General features: G+C 35.0%; 1 protein-coding gene across 1 annotated transcript; it reads left to right on the plus strand.

Moving 5' to 3' along the window:
* The first annotated feature begins 5315 nt into the window (after positions 1–5315).
* Positions 5316–14306, plus strand: LOC150105541 (uncharacterized). The gene is made up of 4 exons (XM_090393920.1): positions 5316–5426; positions 6869–7031; positions 10436–10552; positions 13964–14306. Exons 1-4 carry the CDS (start codon positions 5358–5360, stop codon positions 14218–14220), a joined length of 606 nt encoding a protein of 201 aa, XP_090250046.1. The 5' UTR covers positions 5316–5357; the 3' UTR covers positions 14221–14306.
* The last annotated feature ends 407 nt before the right edge of the window (positions 14307–14713 follow it).

Below are 14713 nucleotides of genomic sequence, written 5' to 3' on the forward strand. Positions count from 1 at the left end.
ATATATTTATTACAATTTGACGTCATTAAAGTTATGCAGTGAGAAAGTTATCAGTTGTAGAGTAGAGAAAAAGCATAGATGTTCATGAAATTTCCAGGTTTGGAATCGAGAAAAGAATAATAAGAGAATAATCAATAAAAGAAAGCCAATGATTTAATTCCTATTCCTGAATAAAATAGCAATCCCAATTTGTTTACACAGACGATAACTCAATTATCGCAATACCAAAAATATATGTAAACCATCTTGCTTCATAATTTCCCTAGATCAGTGCAGTATATTGTACTGCAGTGGTTCTCAAACGTTTTCTATTCTCTGCGCCCTTGCTGAATCCAGGTTTTCCCAAAGCGCCCTATGTCAAATTCTAACAAGTACACTTTGCGAAATAGCGAATAATTTTTTTTAATTAAAGGGTTAGGTAAAAATAAATAAAACACGTATTTAAGATCACAAAAAAAAGTAATTGAACAAATTTAACTAATTATCATTAGTGGGATGGATGAGCCCTGTTGATCACCGCACATTTTCTCAAATCTTGGAATCAAACTGGACACAGCCACCCTCATTTCATTCTCCACATTGATTTTCGCGCGATATTTAGTTTTTATCACAGCGACCGCCGAAAATCCAGCTTCGCACAAATAAGAAGTCGCAAATAGAATTAAAATTCTCTGAGCTTTTTCACTCAGAAGGGGATATTCATCTTTTACTGATATCCAAAATTCAGTTCATTCCATGCTGCTGAATTTTGTTTTAAACGTATTGTCGCAAGACAATTCAATAAGATTATCTTATTCTGCAGCAGTAAATTCAGATGGAGCACTGGCATTAAATGGATCTTGAATCCATATCGATATTATCATTTTGAAAATATTTCTCAAACCAGGTGATAAGCTGTGATAAGTGTTCTTCAAAAATGGATTTCATCTCGAGAGAAATCAACTCCATTGGAGGACAAAAACTGTTGCAACAATGGGAAACATTCTTTGCCTCTCTTCATTCATTTTTCCTTTCCATAGTTTTAGTTTTTTTTATAAAAGATGAAATTTTCTCAATCGACTTTAAAAGGTGCATATTGCATCCCTGCGGGGAGAGATTCAGAGCATTCATCTTTTCAAAAATATCACATAAGTATACTAGTTTTACCAAAAAATCTTCATTCACAAAATTTTCGGTATACTTGTGGTCTTCCTCTTTAAGAAAAATATAAATTTCCTGTCGCAGTTCAAACGTATGAGACAAAATTACCACGAGAGAGTCATCGCGAAGTGCTGTAAAACAACAAAAACGTGTGCTCGGACGCGAGCACACGTCTTTGACGCGAGTCGCGAGTTTGACGCGGGAAGACCCGAGTGCTTCCCTCTGAATAACGCAATGGGTCCACAGTGCATCAGGGGCATTGCTTCGAATAAGTACCTGCAATCCTCCATAACAGCCGGACATAGAACGAGCATCGTCAGTACGGACACCAACGCACTTAGTCCACTTCAAATTATTTTCGGATATAAAAGTATCAAGGATTTCGAACAAGTCTTGAGCCCTAGCACCAGCAGTGATACTTTTACAAAAGAGAAGGTCTTCTACAATGTTATTACCATCTATAAATCGTACATAGCAAAATCAAGTGAGCATCATTATTATCTGTGGCCTCATCCAGCTGCAACCCAAATTCCTTCCCTTTTATTTTTTCAATTAATTGATCATCGAAGTCCTCCGCTATGTGCTGTATTCGGCGACTGATGGTGTTATTGGACAAAGGCACTTTTGAAAGCAGCTTCCCAGTAGAGTCCCCGATCATAATGTTCACCATATCTACAGCAGCCGGTAGAATGAGTTCTTCTGCGATGGTATGAGGCTTCTTATATTTTGCGATTGTATGTGCCACCTTGTAAAAGGCAGCAAAGCATTACTTAGTATTGACGTCTGTTTATAAAAACTACCTTTTTGTTGATTTAATTCTTTTAACTTTCTGGTAAAGTAGTCACGAGATGTACAGATGTACACGAGATGTATGAAACCAGTCATCGCAACCATGCTGGGATGATTGGTTTCTAAATGGCGTTTCAACTTAGTTGGTAGCATGCAATCTGGTGCCAAAACTCTCATACACATCATACACTGCGATCTTCTTTCACCATTGACTTCTGTCGACGTAAAACCAAAGTCCAAATAACTGTCATCATATTTTCGATATTTACGCTTCTTCACACTCTTGCCACTATTTGACGGTGTGCACTCTTTATTTTCTCTCTCACAACGCTTATTATTGGTCAGTAAAAACCGATCCATTTTTAAAAATACATACGAGAAAAAATACTTCAAAATCTTCACTTGACTAAATCACAACAATATTCAGTTGATACAATCTCCGAAAACTAATTCAACACTAAGACCGCGCGAAACCGACAGCTATTTATATACAAACACAAAGTACCGAGAAAGTTCGAGAAACTACTAAAACAACCGAGAAACTTAATTATTGTAGAGCGCCATCTAGTAACCATTTGTAGAGGCTTCTGCAAACAGTTATTACTAAGTGAGTTACTAGTTTGCACCAGATCCGCCAGATATCGCGTCCTATCACATTGAATTGAAAATGGAAATAAAATTATGAAAATTTTGTAATCGCGGCACCCCTGTGAGGAAGCCGCGGCTCCCCAGGGCGACGCGGCGCGCACTTTGGGAACTACTGCTGTACTGTATTGTAGTGCAGAGAAGAAGCATAGATGTTCATGAAATTTTAAAGTTTGGAATCGAGAAAAGAATAATAAGAGAATAATCAATAAAAGAAAAGCAATAATTTAATTCCTATTCCTGAATAAAATAGCAATCCCAATTTGCTTATAAAATTGCTTACACAGACAATAACTCAATTATCGCAAGACCAAATATATATGTAAACCATCTTGCTTCATAATCTCCCTAGTAATCAGTGCAGTATACTGCAGATTACTATGGAGGTGCATTGAACATTGAAGATTTTTCTACATACATATGTATGTATGTATACTGCACTTTACATATTTTTTCCTTCGGATGAAACTATTCTTCGAAGTTATGACCATCTTGAAATTTTAAAACATGGAGATATGAAAACTCCTCTTCCACTCTTTCCTCCACTGCATACATATAAATTTAATTCAGAGACTAATCTTTATTGGATGATTCTCCATCAGATCTGAAAGGATACAGCTACCGTAATAGTGTTGCATATTAAGAATCTGTTAGCCAAGATATGAATAAATTCCTCGTGTACTCAAATCTCATCAAGAAAATAACTGTGATTTATTACATTTATTTATTATTATTACGGAAACGTATTGCTATTCAGCCTCCGTAGCTCAGTCGGTATAGACGAAGCCCTTTGGTTGGAAAGACTTGGGTTCGATTCCCGTTCATCACGTGAGGAACCTTTATCTGAAGGTGGGGGGGGGGTTTCACCCTCAAAACAGGCAACCCGTTCCGTGAACACACACACACACACACACGCGGCTACAGCCATAAAGTATACTATGGCAAGGAAGGCAACGGGAAACCATCTTGTTTCATAATCTCCCTAGTAATCAGCTACAACCCTCTCAAAAAGAGAGGAGCACACAGGACTCGGATTAGGTATTATTATTACTAGCAGTAAAGAAATTCTGTGTGAAGACTAACATTACATGTTATAAATCTATGACAGCAATTATTATTTTTAAGCAAGAGATACATTAAGAAAAAAAGTAAGCTTCATAATCCTACGGGTTAATAAATTATCGGTGGTCATTAACATTATGCGCTAGAAATTCTAAAAATAACAGATCCTCTAATTCAATTCCACTAAGTCCATTTAATATGAGGAGCACTTACTACTTGAGAATCCTATAAAAATGAAAATAATATTTGAAGTTAAAAAATTAGTTCGAGAACTACACTTAATATCACAGAGATACTACGAGTTCGTGTGATTGCAATGAAGAACATTTGCCTGTGGTATCTTTGAAATCTAAACATGAATTCGCTACTCGTACTCTGTTGATTAATCAATTAAGGTCTAAAAGGCAATATAGAATACTAAACGGACCGAATAGTCACTAGATGGTGAGTTAGCCGATCTCATACGGAGGTAGCAGGATTTTTTCTCCCGGAAACTCGGGTTTTTCATCCCGCATACATACAAATCGGCCCTTCAGAACACACGCAATTTACAGACAAAAATTACTAGTTGTGGTGGTGTTGGAGGTGGGCGGTAGATGGCGTTGATTCGTAGTAGAGGTAAGGTGTAGAGACAGTTGAAGATGTCCTCCCGCGATGAGTCTTCGGACTCCTTGGAGGTATCAGGAATAATAATAATAATATAATCAGTAAAATTTAGATTCTGCCATTTTTAATTTAGTAACGATAAGCAAGGAAAGCAGTAAGCAGTCAGCCGTTACCACTTGTTCGCTATCAGACAGATGAGCTCTAAAATATGAAAAGAATTGTACGATTATTTTTTAAAATGTCACCGACAAACCAAAAGCACATATTGCGCTTACAAGACGAAATGATGTTTTATCATAATGTATGCAACTTCGTACTTGCAGAACAAATCTGGTAGAAACAAAACTTTCATAATTCCGCGCGCTCTAGGATTTGAAACTAGCATTCAACTTTTTGGATGATAGTTTCGCATGCAGCGATAACCGATTCACAAGATTTATTACGAATTTGTTATCAGAACAAAATAAAAAGCTGACTCTTCGGATTATATGTTGATAAGATTAAATTACTTCGAAGACAACCTATATAGTTCCCCTTCAAAAACGCACCTCTAAATATATAAACTTGATTGTTAAAAACCTGTAAACTTTTTCTATTCACTAAAAACAGTTACGTATAATGAAGTTTCAAAATACGCACAAAACATCATTTACAATACCAATTATGTGAGCGTAACTTTCTATATAACGTTATTTAATCTGAGAGATGGAAAGTTATTATGCACTGGGTTGAGTTGTTGAGAATGAGAACGCAGGCAGACCAATATTATAACTCATAATTGCTCATCAAGGGAAAAAAAGTCAGCTATAAGTAAACCACCTTTTAATTCAGTCTTAGTTGAAGATCTGCAAATGCCATTTAAACCGTAAAAAATGATAAGAAAACTGCTTAAATAATTCATTACTTAGCTCTGTGTAAAGTCAGTGAACATTAATTTTTATTGTTACTCTTTTCTTTATTTAGTATATCTTGAAAACAGATGCTACAACAGAAGAAACACACCAATCATCTACAACTTTTGGGAAAGTGGAGTGAAATCCACAGCAATAATAAGACCTCAACCATTTGACAGATACTCTGGGGGCTTAAATTGCAGTGTCATTCTTCGACCGCCTATGAATTATGGAATGGTTGCGTCCATCAGAAAAATAAAATTCAGATCGGGTTGTCAGGATAAATTAATGGTAATTATTCTTTTGTTTTCATTATATTACTCTGATAATTTTACAGTGGCATAATTATGATTTTTCAGTCCACTTGCAACAACTTCTAGCGATCCCATCTGACACTTTAGATGAAACGCTATATTTTTCATAAAACTCCCTGAACACTGTAATTAACTAAAAAGCTTAAATGAAAAACAACAACAAAAAAAAACTTATGCACTCAAGGAATTGTTATCTCCAGATAACCACAGAAGAGTTTGTGTAACTAACTATTCGAATGATTATCAGAAAAACTTAGATATGATTAAAGTACTATACAAGCTTGCCGAGTGCAATGCTGGAAGTGTAATTAGGGAATATTTCGAATATTCAGATTGGATTTCGACTATTTGAAAATATTCGAAAACAAATACTGAATTAAATTATGCGTTCGATTTTTTATTTAAAAATCGTTAGTCCAGCTCTCATTGTGATGCTACTATGTTTGACTTTTTCATAACTGTCCTGCAAAATCTAGTCCTGTAAGAAGTTCAGTAAGAACCGTTAATAGTTCCTCTTATACAAAAAGACAGAGTATTAACTGAGGATCTCCTTACTGTTAGTTGTGCAAAAAACCAACCAGGAGGAACTTAATTTGCAGGAGATCGTTTATTACTGCCCTTTAGGACCGAAAATGACAGAATCAATCTATAAAAATTTCGACAGAACTATAGCTAATTAATCCTTAATTAATCGTGAAATGAGGTGCTTGCATGAAAAGGAAAATATTACACTGTCAACAATCTCATCTCATTTTCCTTTTACCCCTCTTGTGGCTTGCGGTGTCGAGGATTTATTAATCTTCGGACCTAAACCGTTCACAGTATAAGGTGTTCAGCCCTATGCCCCGGTGTATCCTACATCTAGTATTGAGTTCTCGAGGCCGGTTTGCTAATTTGCGGGATGAAAAAACCCCAGAATAAACTGGATAAAAAACCCTATTGTCCACGCCCAAAACCGGCTAACTTGGCTAAGGCTGATCCTTCAGCTCCTCACGTCACCGACAGGAATCGAACTTAGGATACTCCTTCCCCAGGTACGTGGTTGCGAAGCGCACAGCCACTAGGCTAACCGCGCGGACAACTTCAATAATAATAAAATTAATTACATGAAGTGAGATAATTTGCTGGATCGTTTCATCAGAACGTATATTTCGAGTAACTTAAATAAAGAACCATGATGCAATATTATTAATAATACGGAACTGAATTCGAAACCATTAACTTAAATAAAAAAGAAAACTATCGCAAATAACTGACACTGATATCATGGTAAAACTCAGTTCCCATCCGTAATAAGAGATTACTGGTCAAAAGCTCGATTCACGTAGTAATTTGTTATATGCAAAACTTACACGATAAACCTAATTTAAATCACATTCAGAATGAATTACGTTTTAAATAAGCTATTATTTTTTGTAGATTTTAAATGATATTCCACAGCTATTGTGTCAGAATGTTACCTATGGTGATGAGCGGCTGTCCTATTATTCTGTTGGGGACTTCACCTTCCTTTACGAAACCTCTGGTTACGGACTTTTCGAAGCAGAAGGATTTGTGCTTACTGCCACAGCCTATCAGAATGGTAAGTTAGTAATTGTTTTTAAAGAAAATATAGAATATTTCGAAACAACGAATTCACCGTGATTGCCTCAAAAATATATCACATATGGATACAAGGGAATTGTATCTATTCGTAGAAATCGTTAAATAAAATACCATTTTTGACTAAGAACACTAATTTGATCTCCCCTATTTCTACTTCCGAAATAAAGCCCAAAATAAAAACAAGCAAAATGATTTGAAAGGGAGAGAATGCTGCTCTCCAAATTAAAACGAACCTATTGACAAATGTTCGCCGATTTTTGGCATCGCTTTAATTCCTGCATAACAAGAGCAACATGACTTCTGGAGATTAATTAAATGCCGATTATCCGAGGTTCAATTATCGTTGGAGTTGAATTATCATGGTTCTCTGTAGTACAAACAACCTTAATTTCTTTTAACTTGTCTATGCAAGCGGATTCTTAAAATAACAAAAGTCATTCCCGTGTATTTCAAACAGAATTGCATTAGCAGAACTTATTTGTCATCACTGTTGCGGTTTTCCGTTCTGCCACCAGAGTTCGCAGTCCAGTTTATTAACAATTTAATCTAGTCTCTTTTGTCTATTAAACATTACGAATGCTTGTTCGTAATATTTAACAGACTTTATCAGTGCCGAATTTATTTAGCATTTAAACCCTTAAAACTTTGGGGAAAAGAGTTGTTTTATTAGTGGAAATTAAATTAGAGATTATTAAAAGGCGTGAAAAAAGTGAAAGTGTTTCATCACTTACAGCCGAATTTGGTATTGGCAGCAAATCAGTAAACTCTACGGGACATAATTAAAACCCAGCCCAAGACGGAGAAATTTGTTTATATATTTGACACATTTGCTTGCATTTTACAAAATAAATAAATAAATCGCTCACAGGTGCTACAAATGAACAACTAGAAGGTGTGATAAAGTGGTTTTTACAAGAAAGAACAGGAGGAACTCCAATATCCGGACCACTGATTTTAAGTAAGGCGAAATATTTTTTGAAAAATTAGACATACGAGGAAATTTAAATTTTCTTCTGGTTGGTTAAAACGATTTAAAGAGAGGCATGGTATAAGGGAGTTAGAAATACAGAGTAAAAAGCTCAGTGAGAATAACGTAGGAGCAACGTTATTCTAGAAGAATTAGCAACAATTATTAAAGATGAGACTCTTGTACAATCACAAATTTATAATGTTGATGTAACAGGACTTTATTAGCGAGAAATGCCCACTCGCACGTTAGCATCTGTGCAAGAAAAAAATGTGTCAGGATACTAAAGATACAAGATACAGAATAACAATTCTGTGATGCTCTAAAACTTCAGGAGAAGACAAATTAAAATTAGCTATAGTGGGAAAACCGAACTCTGATGGAAGGTTTGAAAGACACAACAAATATTCCAGCATATTATTATTATAAATCTGTATGGATGACTGGGGATATTTTCGAGATGGATTTAACGAATCCACCGTGAGATGCGGTGATTAATATCCTTGGAGGGTAATGGATGGCAATGCTGTAGCCAATGAAGTTCTCACTGAGGCTCAGCTATTGCTGTTACCCCTACCATGATCAGAGCTTAAATAGCTCAATAACACCTTATCCCTACACTGTCCTCTACAGATAACGGGGAATATGAAAAGCATTCTTGCTTCGTCCCTTTAAGCCAGTCCTTATAAGGGCTATAAGGATATTTTCGAAAAATAGTGGAAATACAAATTCGTTCCTCAAGTTAAAACATTTCTTTTAAAAATGTCTTCTCCACAAAGCAATTAGGTCATTAGTTAGCGTTCCATCCTATGCTCCAGTAGAAGAGTTTTCTGCAGAAAATTATGACATTGTCGCCATTGATCTTCCAAACGTTTTCTTCGTCTTCTTCATGTAGCTTCCTCAGTGAGAGGATGCAGCACCATGTCCTTCCAGTTCTCTCGGTTGGTGGCTTTCCTTTTTGTTTCTGCATAGCCATGTGATCCTGTCCATGATCTTATATCTTCAAGCCATGTCCTTCGTTTTTTGCCTCTTGATCCTTTTCCCATAATTTTTCCTCCTAAAACTGTTAGTATCCTCTGTCCTGCTGAACCTCTCAGTACATGTCCAGCAAATCTCATCTTTCTCTGGATCATTTCCTGTAATAAATATCTCTGTGTTCTCATTCTCTGTAGGACATCTGTATTTGTCACCTTCCAAACGTAGCATCACTAATTCAATTTAAGGAACAAGGTGTGATTGAGACCATGAAACGAGTGTATTGCAAAACTTCGATGTTGGACTTTATACGGAGAGAAAAATTCTCTTTTATTTTGGATATGCCTAACAATTAAAAATGCTATCTATAACATTTCTGCAGCCTGTACAGCAGAAGATAAAAGAGAAAAAATTGAAAAATCATTCAGAAATCACTGCCCGATAAGTTTGTGATCGCTGAAACTAATTTGGAAGTGGAGGACTCAAAAAACAATAGTGTAAAAATCGACCTTCATATTTTAAAATCAATTCAAAATATTGAAGAATTGGACGAGGAAAATATTAAGGAGTGGTTAAATATAGACAAAAATGAAGTAGCATATGAAAAAAAATGATTGATGATGACTTAATCCAACGTCGACGGTAGGATCAAACGTTTCTCTCTACGAGAACAATGATGAGGAACTACAATCAACTTGCAAAGTACGTTGTAATGAAGCCGGAACAGCTGCAGAAATGTTACTTAATTTCGTGGAAAGTCAAGATGATTATGCAAGATAATGTTGATTACATTGAAGGTTTATAAGTTCATGGACGTATAAGAACTATAAAACAAAAAATAAAAATAAAAATAATGCTACAAGAAAACAAACAAATATCAGACTTTCTTTCTAAATTAATTTAAAAATTTTTATCTTATATTTTTATAGTGCTTTTATGTATTAACTTAATAAAACGTAATCTGGATGAACCGTCTTTTTCAGTTATCCGTGCTTTAGTATCCCCCAATACCCACGGATAACTGACGTTTTACTATATTTCTCACTACTGAAAAAAAAAATCAATCTTTTGTTAAAAGCTATAAAATGGCTTTTAAAAAAAGCCATTTTATGCTGTACAAATAATAGTTTCGAAAGATTAAAGTGAGACAATTCTTTAAAGGAAATTTCATTATTTGATTTATTTGTAATCATAACAATATATCCGGGATTTTCTGCGTAAAAAAATATTTCTTCTGCTAGGCTGCTTCAATAATGACTAACGTTTTATAGAATTTACCAATCCAGTTAGAAATATTTTAATTTTTAACCATGCAAGTAAGATGGAGATATTTAATGATTATTGTTGTGAAAGTTGTATTGTGTTCGTTAAAATACATAAAATAATGAAATTTAATATTTATCTTTCTAAATATCGCATCACTGGATATCGCTATTCAGAAACTAGCTGCTTCGGGAAAGACAAGTTTCTCTGTGCTCACAAGGGAATATGTATCTGGAGTGAACTTAAATGCGACACCCATAACAACTGTGGAGACCTTTCAGATGAGTACTGCGGTAAGTAATGCTTTAGGCAGTTGATCACAGGGTTCTGCAGTATAATCTAAGAGTTCAAAAACTGAATGAGAGAAATAAAAAAAAAGATTTAAGAAACTTTCTCGAACACTTTGGAAAACAGTATATTATTCGAATCCAAGAAAGTTTTAAATATTAATTAAATAGAAATTACCTATGTTTACTATTGGACTTTAGTAACACTAATAGAGGTTTCGCCTAAAAAAAAAGAGCAGAAAGACTTAAAAATTCCGTTCCCTAATATCATGATTTATTTATTTATATACCAAATCCTATGAAACACATCTCAATTATCAAAAGCAACGAGTGGCACTATTATGTGCTTCCGCAACATAGAAATCGATCGCTTCAGCGAAGACGATCTTCAGCAAGCGATTGTTCAGTGGTCATCACATCCCGCCTTCCGAAGTACGTACTGTTTTTAAAGAAAAATAGTACCAATTTGCATTCTTTCATCCGTACTCTGTGACTTAGTAGAACCTGTCAATTGACCTTTCACTCTATTTTATTCAATTTATTTCATCAGCACATTCACCTACTGTCGTGACACAAGTCGAAGGAAACACAATCATCTGGAATCTTTCTAGAATAAATGATATTAACATAAACAAGACATTTTACGTTCACTGACCAGTCTGCACGTTCAGTTTATTTGACTGCCATTTCATATGTAAATATATGAAATTAATGTACTTTAATTATAAACAGAAAGTACTTTTTTATACTGACTTTCTTCTAAAAAAATTCTAATTTTTACCATATTTGAAAAATCTAAATTTGCAAAGTCTGCATTGTTCTGATAGTTTTTGAAAGGATCACAGTACACACTGTAATTCCCTATGTATAAAATACATATAATATTCGATTTTCCATTGACATTTTTTCTAAAAGAGTCTTTGAAAATCACACTAGTCTCAAGCGCTGGCATTTATAATTTACTGATCATACAAATATCAGAATACGAACTGGTTTACCCGATTGACGATTCATTCTAATGATCCCAGTGGCATATCTATCACACGTGTTTCATTGTTGTGTTCCGGGAACTTGATAAGAAGCAAAACAATTGTAAACTTATTTTAACAATGTAAAATTATAAATAAAGTAAATGGCAGTTTACATTATTTTGTACAAAGAAAGTAAATATTCCCGTGGTAGCGAAAGTTGATGATCATTTTTCGCTTCGCTACCACGGGAATATTTTAGATTTTTCAAATATGGTAAAAATTAGAATTGTTTTAGAAGATAAAAAGTCAGTATAAAAAATGCTTTCTGTTCATAATTAAAGTACATTAATTTCACATATTTTCATATGAAATGGCAGTCAAATAAACTGAACGTGCAGACTGGTCATTGAGCGTAAGATGTCTTGTTTATGCTGATATCACTTATGCTATGAGTGATGATAATGTGGTAGGATTTCATTCTGAATATACTTTCTTTTGCTTGATTATTTGGTACACCATTCACGCTTTGTTTCTATAAATCTCGTAAACAGAATAATACATGCAACATTTGTTTTTGAAAATCCTGTTATAAAATCTGTTTATGCTATTAAATCTTATATTATCCTTACCGGCATGAAGGCCTTCATTCATTGTTCCACCCTCCCATCTACTTTACAAACCGTGGTTTAACAGAAAGTGTACCAAAGCAGTTGAAGAAAAATATTCACGTTACCACATCAAAAATAGGACCAGTACTCAGCCGATGGTGAAGCACGAATGAATGCAAAACAACCTTCAAGTTTGGGCCTCCTGTCCAAACGAAGCCACCGGTTGGTTCCTTGCAAAGGCTATCGTAGGCAACTTCTGCTCGCCAGTGCTCCCTCTCTTTCTTTCTTTCTATTTATCATTCAGAATGTATACTCCATTCGTTTTATTAATTCGACAGACCATGCAGTATTCGCACTACCATGCTTCAAAATCATCTTCAGCCAATTTAAACATTGAGCTCCTTGCCATTCTTTAACAGAGAGAGCACAACCTGCTCACCGACAATGCCACCAAAATGCACAGTCTTGCCTATCTTCTGGAAAAAGGAATTTCGGATCACCTACCTTACCTTCAGTAATACAGAAATCACCAGACCGGATTAGATGTTTCTCCTAGGACTGACATTTATCTCCAGTCCTCCTGGCATAAGCACAGCACATAAATAGATTCCTTAGCCGCTAAAATATAGACATTATTTTCCTCTCTAGACGTTAATTTACCAACCCATCTTTATAATGCTGTTCACATGTTTGGGATGATGCACCTAAAACTTCCCTTAAAATTTCTCAACGCTGTCCAGAGGAGAGCAATCCGGGTGATAGATATCCCTCACTCACACACACACATATACACACTAACTCGCTTTAATCTCTATCTCACAAATGTACCTGTTTGTGAGATATACTTCAGCTCTGTCTCTTCTTCAGGCATTTCCACGGTCACTGCTCCGCCATACTAGCAAACGTCATTCTTCTACTTTCTGCTAGACCTGTTGAAACAAGAGCAGCAGCAGCCACTCAACCTCTTCAGTACAACTGCAAACGCACAGAATCATATGCTTTTCCTGTTACTCGTTTATTTCATCTACCTCTGTTTCTCGAAAGCCTTTCTCATAAAATGTTCCACAGTAACTATAACCTCCACCTCGTCGTCAATAAATTTCTGCTTTCTCAACTCATCTGTTTCACCCCCCCCACACACACACGGCACTAATATGCTACATGTTCCTCTACCCTCTCTTTCTCTCTGTGTGTGCGTGTGCGTGTGGTGTTGATGTATAAAAATCTTAGGCAAGGAAATACAGTTCTTTGACATTCTAACATAGCACTATTATAACTATTCCACGTATGTTTCTCTAAATACAATAAGAGCAATAGTCCAATCTCGGTGCCTTTGCTTTACAGAATGCAGCGTGTAATCCGTACTGTATTATCATAGTGAACTTCATTGCAAGGTCTTTTTATTTTATTTTATGTAACATAATTCAGTTTTAATATAAAATAATAAAATCCTTCATTTGTGAATTCAATTATAAAATCCTTCCATTTATTTAACATTAATAATAAAATTAATGTGATTCAAACAGGTAACAAGTGATTCAATATAGATAATAAATCCAACACACACACACACACACATTATAAAACTTCACAGCGATATATATATATATCTATTATAACACATCGCAACGATAGTATCAATTAAAAGCTGAAAATTAAATTAAATTACTATAGAAAATGGTTATAGAAAAGCCCTTGCAGAAAGTGTCCCATGATAAAGTGGCTCTGTTATTAAACAAAAAAAATTCGCGATATATTGATTTAGAACTATTGTATTTCACTGTATTGTAAATTATTATTTATAACTTCTTATATTCGATTCTTTTTTTATTCTAAAGGGTTATCAGAAGGAGATATTGTCATTGTGATAGTTAGCGTAATTATCGCTATCCAAATGATAGTTTTTCTGGTATACGTTTACAAGAAACGTCGTCGGAGCACAGTAACGCAGACCAATGTGACAGTCATTCCTGATATTTCTGGATCGACATCTTACCCAGCCCCACCGTATGAAATATCGCTATCACATCCTGTGCTATGTCGTCCAGCTCCTGCTAAGCATTATGAAATTCCGCCACCTCCATATTCGGAATAATAATAATTTCGCAAACGGACCAAGTATCATTCGATGAAGGAGAACTGGTGAAATCTTCCATTTGACAGCGGGTGAATTGGAGAACTGGCAAACGACTGAAATTATGTAATTTTCAAGAAATATGATGAAATGTTAATTTTTTAAGCTGTGAAATATAGAAGTTGTGTATCTAATAAAAGGTGTGTGTCTGTGTGTGTGTGTGTGTGTAGGGGGGGGGGATACGTGCGTGCTTGCGTGCGCTGCATTATCAGATAGTGTCAATGACTCATTTTATCTCCTTTTCTTTTCATACTCTAACATAACAAATATTCTCTCACTCGTATTTTTTTAAAAAAAATAGAATTTGTGTGATAAAAAAGCCTAGAATTTAAAAAACACTTCTAATTAACCGCGGTATTATCTTTTTTTTTTTTTTTTTGTATTTTCTCTTAGAAGCAAATTATGTTCGAATAGCATTATATTAATACTAAATTCACTCTTCTCTAATCGGGCG

This window comes from Typopeltis vanoorti, chromosome 6 (genome assembly GCF_054136105.1).
Source record: "Typopeltis vanoorti isolate ZY-2024b chromosome 6, IOZ_Tvanoo_1.0, whole genome shotgun sequence".
Lineage (NCBI taxonomy): Eukaryota > Metazoa > Arthropoda > Arachnida > Uropygi > Thelyphonidae > Typopeltis > Typopeltis vanoorti.

Excerpts from the sequence above, each read along its gene's own strand:
- LOC150105541 (XM_090393920.1), top strand. The coding sequence starts at position 5,358 with ATGAATTATGGAATGGTTGCGTCCATCAGAAAAATAAAATTCAGATCG. Across the intron at positions 5,427-6,868 it reads GTTGTCAGGATAAATTAATG|ATTTTAAATGATATTCCACA; the intron begins GTAATTATTCTT and ends TATTTTTTGTAG. Across the intron at positions 7,032-10,435 it reads TGCCACAGCCTATCAGAATG|AAACTAGCTGCTTCGGGAAA; the intron begins GTAAGTTAGTAA and ends ATCGCTATTCAG.